Source organism: Castanea sativa, chromosome 5, assembly GCF_040712315.1.
Source record: "Castanea sativa cultivar Marrone di Chiusa Pesio chromosome 5, ASM4071231v1".
NCBI lineage: Eukaryota > Viridiplantae > Streptophyta > Magnoliopsida > Fagales > Fagaceae > Castanea > Castanea sativa.
In genome coordinates this window covers 13,706,823-13,727,305 of record NC_134017.1, presented here as the reverse complement: position 1 = coordinate 13,727,305, position 20,483 = coordinate 13,706,823, and the positions used below count along the sequence as shown (strand labels likewise).

Genomic DNA, 20,483 nt, shown 5'->3' with positions numbered 1-20,483 from the left:
GAGAGAAATTTTATAAATTGAGCTAACTAGAACGCAGAACTCGATATACTATTAATTGTTTTTATAAATTCAATTATTCAATTATTTATATGTCTATGATTGAGTTTGAATATAAATTGTTTTTATCATACACAAGATCTGTTGCAAGTGGTTATACATTATGACAACTTTTATATTGTTAATAACAGGTCGGTGATGGATTTTCACTTTTTCTATGTGTACTACGATGGAGAGATGTATTATCATGACTTGCATGGGTTGTCATACCAAGGCTTGAACCAAAAGCAAAATTGTGTTAGGGTGAAGCGTGGGATAGGCCTTATGAAATTGCAACGAAGAATATTGAAGGTGATGAGATTAGACCACTCTAGGCATAACATTCCCATCGTGTATCGAGCACCTCAACGGGTTCTAGACACCTATGTTTTCTACAATTCACTACAGTTATCGAGTGGCGCCCAAGTGAAGATGATGTGGGAAATTGTTGAGCAAATGGTGGTGAAATGATTTTTTGTTTCGGATCTCTATGTCATTATTAAGCCCACCATAGTAGAGGCTGGGGAGGGTTAACAACATACTGTTTTGGATGAAACTGTAGATGAGCACATTGACTCAATATCATTACAGTCTTATCAAGAGTGTACAGAAAACACAGGAGATGGGTATAGTACTGAACCATGGCAAACATTTCCCCTTGCTTCACACATTGAGGAGGAGCAAGGGCCCCAGGAAGTTCATGCAGGAGAACATTTATCTCATGATGAGCTGCATGGGGGCACATCTGAAAATGAAGATGATCACGGACTTGGTGACGATGCAACCCATATTGATGTTACTAGGGATAAGTTTGAGGAGCTTCTAGATACCATGGGTGAACATGAGGATGTTGATCATATCGAGGATGTGGTTGTAGAAGAGAATAGAGACACATGCCCTGCTCCCGATCCTATGCCAGAATGGTTCACCAAAAACACTTGGGGTAATATGTTTGATCCATCACCAGTTATGCAAGCGGAAGTATCAAGTTGGACGCCTGGGGAGTAGCCAATGAAAGGAATGGTATTCGCCACTAAATTTGCGGTGTGACATGCATTGACTTGGTACGCACAGCGAGAGAATTTTAGGTTTAAAACTGAGCATTCAGACTTAGAGTGGCTTATGGTGAGTTGTGAAGATGATTCCTGTCCATGGTCAGTCCGTGCGATCTGTTGCAAGGGAGACAATGTCTGGAAGATCGCAAAATGCAAGGGCCCCCACATGTGCGACAAAATTCAGAATGCTCATGATGGATGGATGATTGATTCGGTGTTCCTAGCATATGTACTTGAGCACTACATACGAGAAGACCCCATGTATAAGATAAAAAACTTACGTCACGTTGCTTTAGCAGACTTAAAACACAAAGTATCTCACTACAAGGTATTCTTTAACTTGCATTCTTTTTTCAATACATGGAAGTATAAGCATGATTGTAATTCCCAAAACCCATGAATACCTGATGTTATGAAAAATGAAATTGAATTGAAAAAAAAAAAAGGAATAAAGAGAAAGAAATATTGTCTTCATCTTATAGCCTTACAAGTCTTGATTTGTTTCCTTCAGCTATAATTATTTAACTTGTATTCATTTCTAACATAATCATTATGGTTCACATACAAGGTTTGGGATGCCAAACAAAAGGCCGTTGCAGCTATATACGGGGATTTTAAGGAGTCTTATGTAGAGTTGCCTCGTTTTTTGGCAGGACTTAAGGATGCAAGTCTGGGTACAAAGTATAAGTTAAACGTGGATGATAATTATGATCCGGGAACCTGTACATTCAAGTCCTTATTTTGGCCATTTCGTCCATGTATTATTGGGTTCAAGAACTATAGGCCTGTGATTAGCATTGATGCAACCCACCTCTATGGAAAATATAAAGGGAAATTGATGATTGCAATGGCGACAGATGCTAATAATAAGATTTATCCACTAGCCTTCGCCGTTGTCGAGAGCGAGAGCACAGAAACTTGGGGTTGGTTCTTGGCTTGTATAAGAAGGTATGTTACTGACTGGAGACACCTGTGTGTCATATCTGACAGACACCCTGGGATACAAGCTATCTTCAGAGACACTAATCGAGACTTTTTGCAGCCTCCCATGACAGAACATCGTTATTGCCTTCATCATCTATGCGCTAACGTCAACACTAGATGAAACAATGAAATTTTAAAGAATCTAGTATGGAGGGCAGCAAGTGCAATCCAGGAGCGAAAGTTCAATGCCACCTTCAATTTAATTGAGAATGTGAACCGGGATGCGTACCAATATCTGAAGGATATGCCCAAAGAGAAATGGGCTCTAACTTTTGATGAGGGTTACCGTTATGGGGCGATGACTACAAGCGTCTTTGAGTGCTTCAATGGTGTTATAAAGGGTGCTCATAGCCTGCCCATTACAACAATGGTCAAACTGAATGCTTATTTTGATGATCGTCGCAATAAGAGCATAGAGCAGTTGAATTCAGGAAAAAAATGGTGTAAATATGCCTTGGATAGCTTCATGAGAAATAAGGAGAAGGCGGAGCATCACAGGGTGACGAGATTGAGTGCGCAACAACAATCATATCAAGTAGATACACCACATAATCCAAGGACTGCTAGACATGGGGATCACACACATGGAGTTAATCTGTTGCAAAGAACTTGCACATGTCAAAAATAGAAATTGTATAAGATATCATGTTCACATGTCATTGCAGTTTGTATTAGGTATCGACATGATGCAGAGTAGTTTATTGACCAATGCTATAGCATAGACGCACTGTTTCGGAGCTATGCTCCCGTTTTCCCTGTGTTGAAAGATAGATTATCATGGCTGGATCCTAAAGAAACTTGAAGGGTCCTCCTTAACCCCCAATTGATTTGAGAGAAAGGTCGCCTTATCTCAACACGAATCAGGAATAAGATGAACGAGGGTGGGAAACGGCCTAGAACCACACCATGGAATGAGGGGGGGAGAAAGGTGCAATACGGGTTGTGTGACCAAGGGGGGCATAACTAAAGAACATGCCCTAAGTGGAACGAGGCCCCGACGAGTGGTGGTCTCGCAGACTAGGTACGCTAAGTTTGAACCGTGGCATCCTTCTAATTCTTGAACGTGTAGAGTACAAACATTTTTTGACTACTCGATATGTACATGCATCTTTTATCTAAAATGACATACTTCTGAGAAATTTTGGTTTGAATTTTAATTCATTATTGTCTTATCAAAAGGTGACCAAAGTTCCTGATTTTTCAAAAAAAGTTCCCAAACTTTTGAGCTTCTTGTTCCAAATGTTTTACTTAGGAATTTGTGTGAAGTACTTATTTTTAAAATTTGTCCTCAAACTTTTTACTTTGTTATGTAAAATATGCCTGAGTAGGAGAGGAAGAAGCTAATAATATTTTTTTTCTTTGAAACTTATAAGTTATACCATAGTCTTTATAGACCATGATTACTTCCTTTTTTTAAAGCACAACAATTGGGAGCTACAATATTGACCTCAAAGTTTGCAGCAAACACCAAAAGAGGGATTCAACGAAAAGCTAATGCCAGAAGGTGTATTTGGTTGGAAGACGTGGACCAGTCCAAGCAGCTTGTACTGCTAAAGAGCTACGCGAAGTTCTTGGTAATTCTTGAATTTACTTGTTTTGGCACAATGTTAACCTATATTCATTTACCTTTTCAATATTACATTGCATTTATTTTTTGGTGTAACACTAAGATAAATTATCTCATGGAGAGTTTTCTATACTACTTGTTTTTTTATCGTTCATGGATAGTGACCTGATCAGTTTAAATCAAGTTCCACTGTTCGGTTTTTATCCACTTTTTTTTATCATTGTCCTCTAAGTAAGGACTAGAGTTCCAATGGATTGATTTAAATCTATCTTTTCCTCTCTCTCTCTCTCTCTCTCTCTCTCTCTCTCTTAACCTTACCATGCTCATAATCATCTACAAGTCATGTACTGTAAGTATTTGCATTGGAAGAGAAAATTTGAGATAATTTTTAAAAATCAAATTTTAAAAGAAAACAAAAGGGTCTTCTTTCTTTTTCTTTTTTCTTTTTTTTTTTAATTTGATTGTTAAGTTACACTAGATAATGGGTTTTGAACCCAAGAACATGGGAAGTTCCATTTGAGCCAGAGTTTTTTATTTTTTTTTTAATGAATTTGTGGTTTTTGTGAAGCTATTGGATGGTGGGACTGTTAATTTGTTGAGTAGATCATATGGAGTGTACAATATTAATGAGCTTGGGTTGCAAAAGTGCACGTCTTCGCCGGTAGATGAGACGGATGGTAGTGAAAAGACATACCAATGTGCTTCACATGAGATGAGGATATTTGGTGCAATCGGTAGTGAAGCAAGCAGTGTAGTTCAGAGAGCTATACATATTCCTAATCATAGATTTTTGGCCTTGAAGAAGATCAATATCTTTGAGAAGGTATTTTTTTTTCTTTTCTTTTGGGGATGAATTAAGAAAGTATTGCTTGCTAACTATGTCTTGTTGCTTTGTACTGATACAATGATGTGAGAGTTTGTTTGTCATGAATTAAGATAAAGAAATTGGACAGTTGATTTACCTATTGAATCACAATCGGGGGCAGTCTAAAGGTGTGTTTCTTAAACAATTGTACCGTTTGATGTGATGGTTTCTTCATTGGAAAAGGAAATTATAGTTAATTGTGGGCTAAAATTGATCATATTTGGCTCATTAGTCAGTGATTTGAATATTTTCATGAAGAAAGAGAGCATATTTTTCTTTTTCTTTTGGAACTATAAGGGATATTCTTAATTTGGTCTACTCTCTTCTGAAGTATCTAAAGTTGCTTTGCACTAGTCGCATTTTTGAGTTCTCATAATCTACATGTCCTGTCTTGCACAAGAAGGCACACCAACTTTAGGTTAATTATCATTAAACTTGTCTACTTGCCTCTACTTTAGCGTATAGATATTATCCCTCTTCTAATGATCTTAAATTGAGATAATCTATTCTAAAATAACAAATTTCCAAAATCTTGATCCAGAAAAGTTCAGCTTAAAAAGTAGTATTGGGTAAATTGTACTATTCTCTTATCACATGGTCTTACATAAGTACTCCCTCGTGCTTACTAGGAGAAAAGGCAACAGCTTCTTATAGAGATACGGACATTATGTGAAGCGCCTTGTTATCAAGGTCTCGTAGAATTCCACGGGGCATTTTATGTTCCCGATTCTGGGCAAATAAGCATAACTTTGGAGTACATGGATGGAGGGTCATTGGCAGATATCTTAAGATTGCAGAAAAAAATACCTGAACTTGTCCTCTCGTCTATGTTTCAAAAGCTCCTTCATGTAAGAATATCATTAATTCCAGCTAGATTTTTCTCATTATAAGCTTCCCATCTAATCAGAACATAAGTATTCTTGTTATTAACATTTTCTTTTTCATCCTAGAAGGGGTTAAGCTACTTGCATGGAGTTAGACATTTAGTACACAGAGACATAAAGCCAGCAAATTTGCTTATGAATCTGAAGGGCAAGCCAAAAATAACAGATTTTGGTATAAGTGCTGGCTTAGAGAATTCAATGGCTATGGTTAGTGATACTTTCTACATCAATTATATAAGTGCTGGTTTTATTGTTCTATGCTTCTTGCTTGTTAATACATGTCAATTTGATACGTGTTATCTACTTGCTAGTTACTTTTTTTTCATGATTTTCAAATTGTAGATTTGTTACTTATCTCTCAATGTAATATGTCAGTGTGCTACTTTTGTTGGAACTATTACGTACATGTCACCTGAGACAATTCGAAATGAGAGCTATTCTTATCCGACTGATATTTGGAGCCTTGGTCTTGCTCTCTTTGAATGTGGTACAGGAGAATTCCCATATTTTCCTAATGAAGGACCAGTAAAAGGGGAGTACAATGTCTTCATTTTTTTTTTAATAGCGAAGACATTGTGCTTCCATCTATATTACAGACACATTTTGCATTCTTATGCATTTTATTGCCTATGTGTCGTTTCTTTGTTCAACAACTAAAATTTCTTGGTCTGGTAGATCTTGGATGACCCATCACCATCACCATCAAAACAATATTTTTCAACAGAGTTCTACTCATTTATCGATGCTTGCTTGCAGAAGGATGGCAGAAATTTGTGACATGGTACATGCCTATGCTAATGAATCATAAATCGGTGGTTTTAATTGTTACTATTTTGTGATTTCAAAAGAAAGAAAAAATCTAAATTTTGGTTAATTTTAGTTTAATTATTAACTTTATAAAAAAAAAATTAACCTTTGTTGATTATTATCAAGAGATGGTTTTGATTCTCCTTTCACTTAGAACATGTATCTGCCATTGTAGATATAAAGTTCTTAGTTCTTTTTATTAACTTGGACTTCTTGTTCAATTACAATGGCACATCTTATCCTTGCCTAATGTTTTTGCAGACATGATTCTGAAAATCATTGTGCCACTTTTCATTCCTTTTTAATGTTTTTTTTTTTTAACATCTTGAGGTACTTGTTAAGTAAAGACATGCTCAATTCAACACTGATTTGAGTCTTACTTTATCAAGAGACGATCGGGGAACGATTGTGATTAGTAGTCGGAACATAAACGGAAGTGATCATTCGTGCCGTGTATTGCCATTAAGCTTGAAAGGGGAAAATAGTTGGGATGCTGAGAATTAGAGTTGAATGGTTAAAGTGGAGCTCTGCATTTTGAGTGTTGTGTAATTATGTTATTATATTGATAAAGCCATACGAAATACAAAATTCCCATTTTTCAATTTAAGAAGCTTGTTTAAAGTTTATTTATTTACTTTTATGAGGATGCTGAGATGTCAGACGCTAAGGAACAAAGTCATAGTTATATCACATTCTGTGGCTTTATTTGGGTAATTTGGCAAGAATATTACATATCTTTTGCTAGTTTGTTATGTTGATTGGCAACAATGAATGGGCTCATTCCTTTTGTAATGTAATTGCCGTGAAATTTCTCTCTTTTGTTTGGACATGGCATTCAAATGCCTGCACTTGTTAAGAAGTTTAAAATCTAGTTTTTTCATTTGTGATAGATATAAAATCAGTTGTTCATAGTTGCATTCCTCACCGGTGCAGAAAGCAAAAAATGTCAGGTGCAAATAATGAGGATATAAAGGAGTAGGAGCTTACTGATAATACTGTAAAAAATTAAGTTGATGGTGACAGTTCCGTGAAACTCGAGTATTAATCGGCATGATGACTCAACAAATTTAGGACAACACATATTCATACTCGAGATTCAAGAACTCGGGTACTGTTAACACAATACCCGAGTCCATGAAACTCGAGTATCAAATGGCATTATGCCCTCAATAGATGGCGGCCAACCCAGATTGGTACCCGAGTTTAGTGGACTTGGGTACCACAGTATACAGTACTCGAGTCCACTAAACTCGAGTACTAAGTGGCATTTTTTTAATCCGAGATGCCATATTGGCATGCCACGGTAGAACTATAAAATCTAGTACTCGAGTTTTGTGAGCTCGAGTACTGAAAAAAGTGGTATATCCCAAATTATTTTCGAAACAGTGTTTTTTGCCTAAAAAATTTGTGAAAATGTGGTATTGGGCCGATTTGGCCGTGTTTAATCAAATAACAGTGATGGACTATTCCCAAGCCCAACAACGGTCTTAAAAACAGTGGAATAACCTTCATCCATGGATGCATATTACGAGTTACGACTATAAAAGTGCCTACAATAATCAACTGAACAAATCTCAGGATTTTTCAACTATAGAAGTATAACCCTAGAACAATATAAAGGCTATCTAGATTTCTTCTACATGGGTCGCTAATTTTGTGGACACTGTGCCCTTGTCTAAGCTACCTTTCTAGACAGCAAAAGGTACTTAAATAGCATATTACACTGAACCCTAAAAGTAAGGTTTTCCTGGTATTGCGCTAGCTAGCGCCTATAGAACACAAATATATGCGTCCCAATGGAAATTAAGGTACTCTTTAAATACTTTGTTTATGAAGGGCCCGCTAGAATTGAAGAGGGAGTACTGTACTCTACTCGATCCCCCTCAATTCAATTGAACCAGAAGAGAGAAACACCCTTTCAGACACTCCAATTGGTCTCTAGAGTATTAAGGATAAAAAACAAGTTTCTGTTACGATTTAAAGGTTGACTTGGACTCCAAATAAGGTTGCATTACCTTACAGATTCCAAACATCAATAATATGAATATCAATATATGAACAATAAGTTTGATGAACTGTCAATTTGCTGGAGACTTTTTCTTGTGAAGATGACAATTACCACGTCGCTACAATATTCTGTTTACTATAAAATAATACAAGGTCGAGGCATTAGTTCTAAATTCTAATGATCAAGACGTCATAGATTACGATGGTATAGGGGAGTTCAAGCAAAATTGGATTTCTGACGTTGCCCTTCTATATCTAGTTCACGCCTATGATATCATAATTGTCCATGCATAATAGACGTATAACAAAAAGTGTTACTCAAGCTTAATAGATATGTGTTAAAAATAAGAAAATAAATTACACTTTTTACCTATTTTTAACCAAAAGCGAAGTGTAATATATCAACAAAAAAAAAAAAAAAAAAAAGCGAAGTGTAAAATAAAAAAATGACATATCTCGATTCTCATCTTAATCTCTCTTAAGTATAGCCTAAAAGAAAAATATGAATTTTATTTGAATTTTTTACTGTCATGAAAGAATTAGGTCATTTTAATCTTATTGCATTTTATTATAATATTTTAATTAGGTGAAAAGTTAAGAATTGGAACAATATTATGGATTATAAATCATCATAAAGAAGAGTGATACAATTTAAGAGATCGTCAATCTTGAATGGGCCACCACACACACACATACATACATATATTATTGAAAAATATTCATAATATACCTAGATTTAATATTCCCCGAATCATCTATCTTACTCAGAGTGCCTTTGTGCCTGGCCGCCTCATCACGGATAATATGTTAGTGGCTTATGAAACTCTTCACACAATGCATTGCAGGAAGAAGGGTAAAAAAGTAGCATTGAAGCTTGATATTAGTAAGGCCTATGATCGTGTGGAGTGGCCTTTTTTTGAAGAATATAATGCATAAGCTAGGGTTTCCTGAGAGGTGGATTGATAGGGTGATGAGCTGTGTCACAACACCCTCTTTTTCAATTCTCATTAATGGCAAACCACATGGCAATATACACCCATCTAGAGGTATCCGTCAAGGAGATCCTCTTTCACCTTATTTATTTTTGTTGTGTGCAGAAGGATTCACTTCTTTATTGGCTAAGGCAGAGTTGGAAGGGAGAATTCATGGAATCTCTATTTGCAGAAGAGCACCTAAAATCACCAACCTTTTGTTTGCTGATGACTCATTGCTATCTTGCCAAGCTACTAGAACTGAAGTGGAGGTGGTTGCTGAGATCCTTAAAATCTATGCTCAAGCTTCGGGTCAATGTATCAACCTGGAGAAGTCGTTAGTATATTTTAGCAGTAATACTCTTAATGGTCAGAAAGAAGAGATTATGCAGATTTTGGGTGTTAAGGAGGTGGAGCGGTTTGAATCTTATTTGGGGCTGCCAACATTGGTTGGATGCTCAAAATATAATTCATTTTCTTATTTGAAGGATAGGGTATGGAAGAAATTGCAAGGTTGGAAGGGTATGCTGTTATCAAGGGCGGAGAAAGAGGTACTTATCAAGGCTGTGGCACAATCCATTCCTACTTATACGATGAGTGTTTTCCAACTTCCGATGAAATTGTGTGATAAGTTAGAAGCTTTGTGTGCAAAGTTTTGGTGGGGACAAGTAGGGAATGAAAAATTCACTGGAAAAGGTGGGACAAATTAGCCACTCCAAAAAAAGGTGGTATGGGATTCCGTGATTTGAGAGCATTTAACCTTGCTATGCTTGTTAAGCAAGGATGGAGGTTGCTTTCGGATGATGACTCTTTATTATATAAGTGTTTTAAGGCTAGATATTTCCCAAGGTCTAACTTTCTTGAAGCTGTTGAATCACCTAGTTGTTCTTTTGTTTGGAGAAGCATAATGGCAGCACTCCCTATTCTTAAAAATGGATGTTCTTGGAGAGTTGGGAATGGTTATTCTATTAGAGTTCATGAGGATAGGTGGATTCCAAATTATCCAACTAATAAAGTGCTACACCCGGCCAATGAAGAGACTACAGGATTGTTGGTGGCTGATCTCATTGACCCAGACCTACATTCATGGAGAAGAGAGTTGCTCATGTCAAATTTCCACTCTGAAGATGCTGCGGCAATTTGTAGAATCTCTTTGAGTCGTCGGCATGTACCTGATGTCCTAGTTTGGATGTTCAATAAGGATGGGAGATTTTCAATAAAATTAGCATATAAGGTGGCTGTGCAATTTCAGAGGGGTGATGAATGGACTGAGACTTCAGGCAGTAGTGTAGGGAAAAATGTGTGGGCTACATTGTGGAAATTACATATTCCTAATAAAGTTAAGGTGTTTGGGTGGAGGGCATGTAATGAGATATTGCCAACTCGGTTGAACCTTGCTAAAAGAAGAATTACCACTGACAGTATGTGTAAATTGCACCAGGTTCCCTGAATCCACGATACATGCACTATGGGACTGTGAGGTTGCTATGGATGTGTGGACTGGGAGTTTGGTAAAATTGCAGAAATGCTCACATGGCCAAGCTGATATGATTGAGCTGATGGAATATTTTCTAAATCGGCTTACTGTGCAGGGGATGGAGCTGTTTCTAATTCAGGCATGGATTATCTGGACTCAGAGAAATAGATTGCTGTATGGAAGGAAGATTCAAGATCCAAATTGGCTGTGCAAACAGGCAGTGGAATATTTGGAAGATTACCGAGCTGCACAGAATTATTTGCAAGTTAATGGAGCAGTGTCATCTGTTGGTGACGTGTGGAAACCACCTCCAGCTTCAGTCTACAAATTAAACTTTGATGCAGCAATATTTGGAGACAATCAGAGGACTGGATGCTCTTGGGCAACATGCTAGGAATATTTTTGAGGATGTGTTTTGGATGGAGGATTCACCTCCACCAGCTATGAATGCCTTGTATCATGATTCTTTATTAATATAAATGGATAAATGCTTCAGTTTCAAAATATATATATATATATATATATATATATATATATATATATATATATATATGAGATGGGTTCAAGTTACACCTTTTTTAAACTGTTAGATCTAAGTAGATCCAATGGTTAAAAAAAAAACCCTCATTAATTCTAATATCCTTAGTAGTATCTTATTAATTACCCATTATTTATTGTATCTCTAGACCCAAAAAAAAAAAAAATACATGTCTGACTCTCTCTCTCTCTCTCTCTCTCTCTCTCTCTCTACGTTTGGTCTCATGTTTGTCTCTCTCTCTCTCTCTCTCTCTCTCTCTCTCTCTCTCTCTATTTTCTAAACTTGCGTTTTTCTCTCTCTATCTCCTCCTTCATTGCTCCTCCACTTCCACCTCTACATGTTGCCAACAAAAAAAAACAAAAAAAAAACAAGTTGAACTGTTTCTAGTTGTGAGTGCTCTGTTTTTTTTTTTTTTCTTTTCTAGTCTGACTCTATATGCTCTATGTGAATGCATTTAGAAGTTCTAACTCTATGTGTTCTATGTGAAGCCGAGCTGAACCTTGTTGAGAGAAAATTCACAATTGTCTTCGATGGGTTATGAGTCATTTTCCCCCAATGCCAAACAAGATGTTTTTTCTGCTGAAGTTGGGTCATCATCTCCAACTTCCCACTCGGCAGCAATGGAGACTTGGGCACTACCCACTCATTGCCGCAGGAGGTGAGTCCACTTCCCCTTTGTTTTTGGCCAGATGAAATTCTAGGATTTTCTTGCCCCATAAAATAAAATGTTCTACCATAGGTGTTCTTGATTTTTTAATTATTTTCTTTTCTTTGATTCCCTTTGATAATCATGTTGATCTATTTGATAATTACAGTTAAGTCCTTGATAAAATGGTGTATCTTGAGTGATTTTTGTATTGGGTAATTAGGAATTCATGGCCAATTGATTTCACAACTTGGGCTCATTCCTTTTGTGCTCTATCTGTTTGATAAAATTCCCTAATGATTTTTTTTTTCTATTTTAAAAAATTTGGGTATGGTCTTTCCATGAAACTTGCTATTTCCTTGAGAAAAGCTTACTTTAATCATCAAGACTCATTCTTGGACATGCGATTGTTATCATGTAAATTCTTAATTATCAGGAACAAGGCATAAACATGTAACATTGATTCGTAAGTCATTTTAGTTTCTAGATCATGCTAGAAGTTATATTTTTTGCTTAGATATGATCAAGATTAGTGGTATGATCATTTTGGCACCTGCATATACATGCACTACAATGTGCAAAGTGAATCTGAGATATATCTGGTGAGGACAACATTTGGTTAGATGATTTTGTGTTTGTTTTTTAGGCTTATTTTGATGTTAAAGAGGTGGTAAATGTGTGATTGGTGGCTGTTCATTATTGTATTTCAAAGTGTTCTTTATATTTATGGATGTAGTATTTTCGCCCATCCACAATTATTGCCACTTGGACAAGAGGGCCACTTAGTTAACCTCTCTAATGTTGCTTGGAATTTGATTTTGCAGTAGTTAACCTCTCTAATTTTACTACGTTTCTACTCAAATCACTTCTATGCCAACCTTACTATGGTTATATGCATAATTTTAATGATGATTACTAGTTAATAATACTCAAGTAAGCTGTTGGAAGTGTGAACCTATTAGAATTTAGATAAAATTGATTTTTTATTTTTCCTTTAAGCTATTGGTTGGGCAGGATATGTGATGTTGTGACTCTAATTAGCTTGTTTTATACTTTATAGGAATTGGATTCAAGAGTGTATTTTGGTTAGTGCTCAACCATACATATTTAGCAATGGAGCAATGTAAAATGAAGAGCCCTGCCCACACTACAATCTTGGGTACATAGTTCCTGAATGGGTTGAGGAGAACTCAACTCTTTCTAGCATAAAAGAAATATATGGTTCTGGAACTAATCTTCCAATGACAATAATAGTCAATTCTGTGTAATGCTTCTATTGAATTCCTTATACTTTTCTAGACAGTATTTCATGGAGTATTTTTTTTTTTTATATGTATTATGAAAATGATGGAGCTCCTTTGCCTCTTTTACAACTGTGAATTGTGCAAGGTCTTGTACATACGGGGAAAGGCTTTCTGCTCCTAGTATTGGAGTGTATCAAGACAAAGACTTAGGCAAAATGCCATAACAGTGCATTAGAAGAGTTCAGGCCAAGACTACCTATATGACAGTGCAGTAAAAAGTGTAGTAAACAGAGCAGATAGTGCAGAAACTTAAAGCAGCTATACTACCTGTAGTTTTAGGATTAGTTTTTAATTGTTAGCTGTGATTTATATACACATGTAATGATCTGATTTTCTGTAAAGACTAGTTCCACATTAATTCACTTTTGAACTAGTCTACAGTCGTTCAAACATGGGGTTACAGCACTTCTTGAACTATCTGTAATTATATGTCTAAAGTTTTGTATAAGCACACTTGTTTATAGTTAAATGCATCAAATTTACTGGTTTGGTTTGGTTTTATAGTCATCCCAATTGAATTCCTAGGATTGATGGAGACTAAATGACAATCACAGTGCCGTTGATATAGTTACATCTTCTCATGATTAACATGGTTATGGTGAAGGGACCTTTCAATTATTGGAAGTCGTGTCAAATTTGGCCAAGGAAAGCAAATTGAACTTGTGCATTTTACGTGAATCAATTCTTTTAACTCTTTAGGCCTATTTGAAAAGATATGGATTTGTCAACTTTTTCATAGGGGTGGCACTCCCTTTCCTCTCAAGTCTTGCTGGTCTATTAGGAGGACTCACTCTTCCAGTCACATTTTCTTACCCTTGCTTCATGCGGGTTCTCCTAAAAAAGCCTACAAAATACAAATTTAATTGGTATTTCAATTGGATCCTTGGTTGGTTGGGGATTGCGATAATGAAGCTATGAAGAAGGCTGTGCTGAATTGTGGTTCAAATGTTTGTGATAATGACTCTATGAGTATGTTTGAAGGGTGTCCTAACAATGAACTCCTAGAGTTATTAAAAACAAAGAAACATGCTAGAATATTTGTTCACATGCTGAAATATTTTGAAAAAAAGAATCACATCTTACACAATAGTCTATGTGAGTCTAATTCCTTGGTCAAGAAGTATAAAAGAAGAAATAGAATATTGTGTGACAAGGTTGATAGTCTGAAAAAGAAAATTCAATCTAACAAGAGCATGGAAAATGAAGATAAGTTTTTGTTTGAAGGTCAAGAGTGTTTGTCCCATGCTTGCTTGTTTGTACACACTTTTTTGAAGGTATTTAATTCATGTTTATGGTATCTTGATAGCGGCTGTTCTCATCATATGACAGGAGATAAATCACTGTTTAAGACACTCAAAGAAAAGGTTGGTGATTATGTGACATTTGGTGATGGGAGTCATGCTCAAGTTCTCGGCAAAGTGATTGTTGAGATACCAGGATTACCTCTATTGAAGGATGTCTTATACATCAAAGGGCTGAAAGCGAATCTCTTAAGCATCACTCAAATATGCGATGAAGACTTCCTTGTTCAATTCTCAAAGAAGGGGTGCATAATTATTGATGAAGAAGGGATTCAAGTCTTGGAGGGAAATAGGACTACCGACAATTGCTATGGTATAGTCCCTACAGCACCAATTTCCTGTAGAAGTGCTCGTGTTGACATGTTGGAACTTTGGCATCACAGATTTGGACATGAAAATTTCAAACAAGTAGCTAAAGTATCTAAACTTAAAGCTATTGAGGGACTTCCAAAAGTTGGAAAGGTAGAGAAGACAATTTGTGGTACATGCCAAATGGGAAAGCAAACAAAGGCGAGTCATCACAAGGTGAATGTGATTGCTACCTCACATTGTTTAGACCTTCTACATGTTGACTTAATGAGGCCTACAAGAACTGAAAGTCTAGGAGGAAAGAAGTACATTATGGTCATAGTTGATGATTTCTCAAGATACACATGGGTGGAGTTTCTTAGAGAAAAATCAGAAGCATGTGAGAAATTGGAAATTCTGTGCAAGAGATTACAAAACGAGAAAGGGGTTCCGATTGTCAAGATAAGGAGTGATCATGGTAAGGAGTTTAAGAATACAAGATTTGAGTCGTTTTGTGAGAAGAATGGGATCAAAAAGGAATTTTCAGCCCCCAAAACTCCTCAACAAAATGGGGTGGTTGAGAGAAAATATCGGATGATTCAAGAAATGGCAAGAGTTATGCTACTCAACAAGCAAATTCCTCAAAAATTTTGAGGAGAAGCTGTGAACACCTCATGTCACATTGGTAATAGGATATTCTTTCGAGCGGGAACAAAGAAGACCGCTTATGAAATTTGGAATGGAAAGAAGCCAAAAGTGAAGTACTTCTGAGTGTTTGGAAGCAAGTGTTACATCCTCAATGATCGGGAGAACCTTGGAAAATTTGATGCAAAAAGTGATGAATGCATTTTCCTTGGGTATTCTACTACTAGCCGGGCATATAGAGTTTACAATAAGAGAACAAAGACAGTAATGGAATCCATCAATGTAGAAATTGATGATACTTTAACAAAAGTTGAGATGGTTGATGATGGAGAAGGGCCAAGCATCAAAGGGCCCATAGCTGAGGTCGAAGCTCTTGATATTGAAGTTGAAGGACTTTCACTGGAAAAGGAATCAACTCCCTTAAACTCAAGAATGGAAACAAGATCAATGTCTAAAACATCAAGTCCTTTCACTCCTCCTGAAGTTCATCCTCCTGTCTTCAAGAATGATGAAGGGTCCACATCAAAGAAACCATCATCAAGAGTGACTAAAAACCATCCAGACAGTAACATCATTGGGTCTTTAGATGAAGGTCTTTGCCTTAGAAAGGGAAACACTATTCTGGCCAATCATGTAACACATCACTGCTACCTTGCCCAATTTGAACCGAAAAAGGTAGAAGAAGCCCTTCAAGAAATTGGGTTGAGTCAATGCATGAAGAGCTGAATCAATTTGTGAGAAATGATGTATGAGAACTTGTTCTTAGGCCTGAAAATGTTCATGTCATTGGCACCAAATGGATCTTCAAAAACAAGACCGATGAAGATGGAGAGATTATTCGGAATAAATCTCGACTAGTGGCTTAAGGATACACTCAAGTAGAAGGAGTAGATTTTGATGAATCCTTCGCTCCTATGGCAAGACATGAGTCTATCCACATTCTTATGTCAATTGCTTGCACTATAAACTTCAAACTCTACCAAATGGATGTAAAATGTGCATTTCTAAATGGATACCTGAATGAAAAAGTGTTTTTTGAACAACCCAAAGGCTTCGAAGATCCTCACTTCCCGGACCATGTGCTAAGATTGAAGAAAGCTCTCTATGGCTTGAAACAAGCTCTTAGAGCTTGGTATAATCGACGTACCCATTATCTCCTGGATAGAGGATTCAAAAGAGGGTATGCCGACCGGACTTTATTTGTCAAAGATGATGGGGATTATCTTCTTGTGGCCCAAGTATATGTTGATGACATAGTATTTGGAGTTACCATTGATGCACGAGCTATAGAGTTTTCCGAGGAGATGAAGAAAGAATTTGAGATGAGTATGGTAGGTGAGCTAACATTCTTCTTGGGTCTTCAAGTCAAGCAAAAGAAGGAAGGCATATTCATTTCACAAAAAAAATATGCTAGAAATATTGTCAAGAAGTTTGGATTAGAGTCCAAAAAGCATGCCACTACTCCCATGAATTCATCCACAAAGCTTAACGTGGATTCCTCTAGGGTAGAAGTGAGTCCAACTTTGTATAGGAGTATCATTGGGAGTTTACTCTATCTTACGACCAACAGACTAGATATTGCTTTTAGCATGGGTGTTTGTGCTTGATATCAAGCTGCTCCGAAGGAATCTCACCTGACTGCGGTGAAGCGAATCATACGATATGTCAATAGAACTTCGGATTATGGCTTTGGTACTCAAAGGACTCTAATGCTTGCCTTGCAAGATATTCAGATGCAGATTGGGCTGGAAGTGTGGATGACTGAAAGAGTACTTCAGGTGGTTGCTTTTATTTTGGAAACAATCTTGTCTCTTGGATGAGCAAGAAACAAAATTTTGTGTCTCTCTTTACAGCTAAAGCAGAGTATATAGCTACTGGAAGTTGCTGCACACAATTCCTTTGGATGAAAAAGCTACTTCATGATTACGGGATTCCTCAAGATACAATGTGTGTTTTCTGTGATAACACCAGTGCTATAAATCTCTCTAAGAATCCAGTTCAGCATTCAAAGTCAAAACACATTGAGATATAATACCACTTCATCCAGGATTTGGCGAAAGATAAAGTTGTGTGTCTTGAATTCATACATACAGATAATCAAAAAGCGGAAATCTTCACCAAGTCTCTCAATGGTCAATGGCTTGAATCACTCCATAAGACTATCGGTGTTGGTATAATTCCGTGAATCTCATGTGTGATGTGTGCTCTACCTCTTTATCTTCTTATGCTTTGTCTCTTATAGGGCACACACTGCTTTTTTGGCTATTTGTATAGCATATTATGTTTTTTTTTATTGCTTTGAATGTTTTTACACTTTTTTTAGTCAATTTTTACTTGTTTTTGTGTCAAAAATCCAAAAACACATAAAAAATAGAAATTCCAAAAAGTTTGATCAACATTATTGTGTGTTGTCACAAGCATGTTTTGTCTTGTACCGTTGTACTAATGGCTTTGTGCATTTACGAGCGTAGCTTGTTCTTTATGCACTCGTATCATTGTGGGATATATCTTGAAATCTATGTGACTGTTGTAAATCGATCTTCAAACTTGTCATGAATGATTAGTCAATGGTTTTGTTGATCTTGAAACTTGCATAGACTTGTGCCCATATATCTTTCCACTCTTTTATTGTTTTTGCTTAAAGAGCTCAACAAATGTAAATCTCAAAATGAAAAGAGATAATGAGCTGCAAAAGCCGTTGCACATACTAGTATTTGACTAGGAAAAAGGGAAAGCGATTTTTATAAAAATGTATGATGCCCAAAAAGCCAAAGGCTTATTCATCAAATTAAAATATCAAAAATTTCAAGCATCAATCTCAAAATCAGATGTATTAATTATAAAAAAATCAAATGATATGATGTGTATGAAGTCAAATGAAAAGTTTCAGTATTATGTAACCAAGTTTTGTGGGAGGTCATATATGCATATTTCTATAATTGAGATAGATCACTTCTCCTCGTGCTAATTGTGTATGTCTTGGTTGAATTGATAATTGAAGCTTCACATTAAACTAAGGACTATCTCATTTTTGGTACCCACACACATCACACATGTCTATGGTCAATGAATGCCTAATTCATTTGTGTGATTGTACATGATTAAATATGTTGCACATGCTCAATTATATGTTGATCAAACACAAAAAGATTTTTGAGTGTTTCTTTTTTTTTGGAAATTATTTTTTATTTGAAAATTTTCAAAAATTTCAAAAACTGTGCAACCCTGTTTTGGCAACTTGCCTCGTGAGTCAAGCCAGTCACAAGACCCCAATCACGAACTTACTTAGAAGGTTTGGCGACTCTCTAGTGGGTCATGACCCCAGTCGCGAAAAAGACTTAGAAATTTTTTCAAAAACTAGGTTTTTAATATTCTCTCGACTCAGTCTAGCGACTTGTTTGCGAGTGAAAGTTCTAGTCGCGAGTTTACTCAAACAGTTTGGTGACTCCTGTCGCAACTTTCTCGCGGGTGGAACTTTTAGTCACAAAAAATACTTAGCAAAATTTTTCAAACTTTTGTCTCAAGGGTTTTTGGCAACTTGTTCGTGACTCAATCTAGTTGCAAAGATCACGTGCTTTGCACAATAAGAGTTATTTCCAGAACAGTTTCACAAAATTTTTAGTTTTGCCCCACAACTAGTGTCTATTCATCTTGTTGTTCTTCTTTCCCTCTTTTAACCTCACCGTGTTCACACATAAACTTTTCATATTCTTTAACTCTTCTTCACCAATCTTCAAGAAAAGGTATGAGCTCTGTTTCTTACCCAATGTATTTCAGGTTTCTTACCTAAGATTTCTTGATTTGGGTGTTGTTGATGATATTTGAGAATATGTTGCTTGAATATGGGTATTTGATGGTTTGGTAAGAGTATTGTGTGGATTGTGTTGGATACATGTTGTTACACTCTACCTTTGGTTGCACAATGTGTTATGTGTGGGACACACACATTCAGTGACATGATTGGAACCTCAGGATTTTAGGGTTTTCTTTAATTTTCTGTTTTGGGACTAACTTAGTGCTAATAGAGATTCTTGTCTTGTGTGGTTTCTGTTGTGTTTGGTGTACCATGATGCAGCCTAAACATGTCCTTGTTCAAAAGATCTACTATGGAAGGAGGCAACAGCAAAGGGAAAGAGCCTGTGATTGATGTCAATGATCTTTATCCTAGGTCAAAGAGGACCCAATCACCAATGGGAATGTATGACCCTATCAAGTTTAGATCTTTTGCTACTTTTCAGAATTATGAGAAATTCTTTAGAGATGCCTCATTGCTGGTAGAAAGGGTTGTTGACCAGTCATCTCTCCTTGACACCAATATCCCTAAATGCTTTGCTACCAAGGATTGGAACTTCCTTCTCTCCAACCTTGATGATGCATATGAGAATTTGGTAAAAGAGTTCTATGCTAATGCCATTGTTGAGGGAGATGAGCTCAAATGCTGTGTTAGAGGTAAGAGTTTCTCCGTGTCTCCCATTTATCTGGCAAATATCCTACACATCAACCATCTAATGTTCCCTAATCCACCGGTATGTGATGATTTGATACCGGATGAAGATTTACTTCGGGACGCTCTTGGAAAAAACTTGGAATTCTCCCAAAATGGGAATTCAATTAGTGTTTCCACCGTATGTCCAGAATTAAGGGTTCTTACAATAATCATGTTCCACAATCTCTATCCTCTATCCAGCATCGGATACATGAATCTCGAGAGAGCTTTATTCCTTCATGATCTGATAATTGATGAAAAGATTGATATTTGCACTCATATCTTTCATATTTTGCACAAAACTGCTACAAGAACTGAATCAAGGATTTGCATTCCTTTTAGTTGTCTCATCTCAAGAATATTGAAACTTAAAGGCATTCATCCATCAGTAGATGAGTCTCCCTACCTGAACCCAAGTACAATCAACATTCATACACTCAACGCTAGTATTGGTCATAGTCAGAAGGGAATCAAGACAGAGACTTCAAATTCTCATAATGGTTCACGCTCTGGTTCATCCTCCTATGATGAGAAGTTAGACAAAATTTTGGCATCCGTTCACGACTTGCGTACCAAGATGTCCGGACTTGCCTCTCTCCTACACCATCACAACATCTGTTGT

The 20,483-nt window shown here is 36.6% G+C and overlaps 1 protein-coding gene and 1 pseudogene across 1 annotated transcript; both read left to right on the top strand.

Annotated features, from left to right (window-relative positions):
• Positions 1–20,483, top strand: part of LOC142634782 (LRR receptor-like serine/threonine-protein kinase IOS1) — a 60,654-nt pseudogene that overhangs the window by 27,319 nt on the left and 12,852 nt on the right.
• LOC142637004 (mitogen-activated protein kinase kinase 3-like) lies at positions 4,247–6,168 on the top strand. The gene is made up of 5 exons (XM_075811296.1): positions 4,247–4,465; positions 5,137–5,355; positions 5,461–5,598; positions 5,767–5,934; positions 6,067–6,168. Exons 1-5 carry the CDS (start codon positions 4,355–4,357, stop codon positions 6,166–6,168), a joined length of 738 nt encoding a protein of 245 aa, XP_075667411.1. The 5' UTR covers positions 4,247–4,354.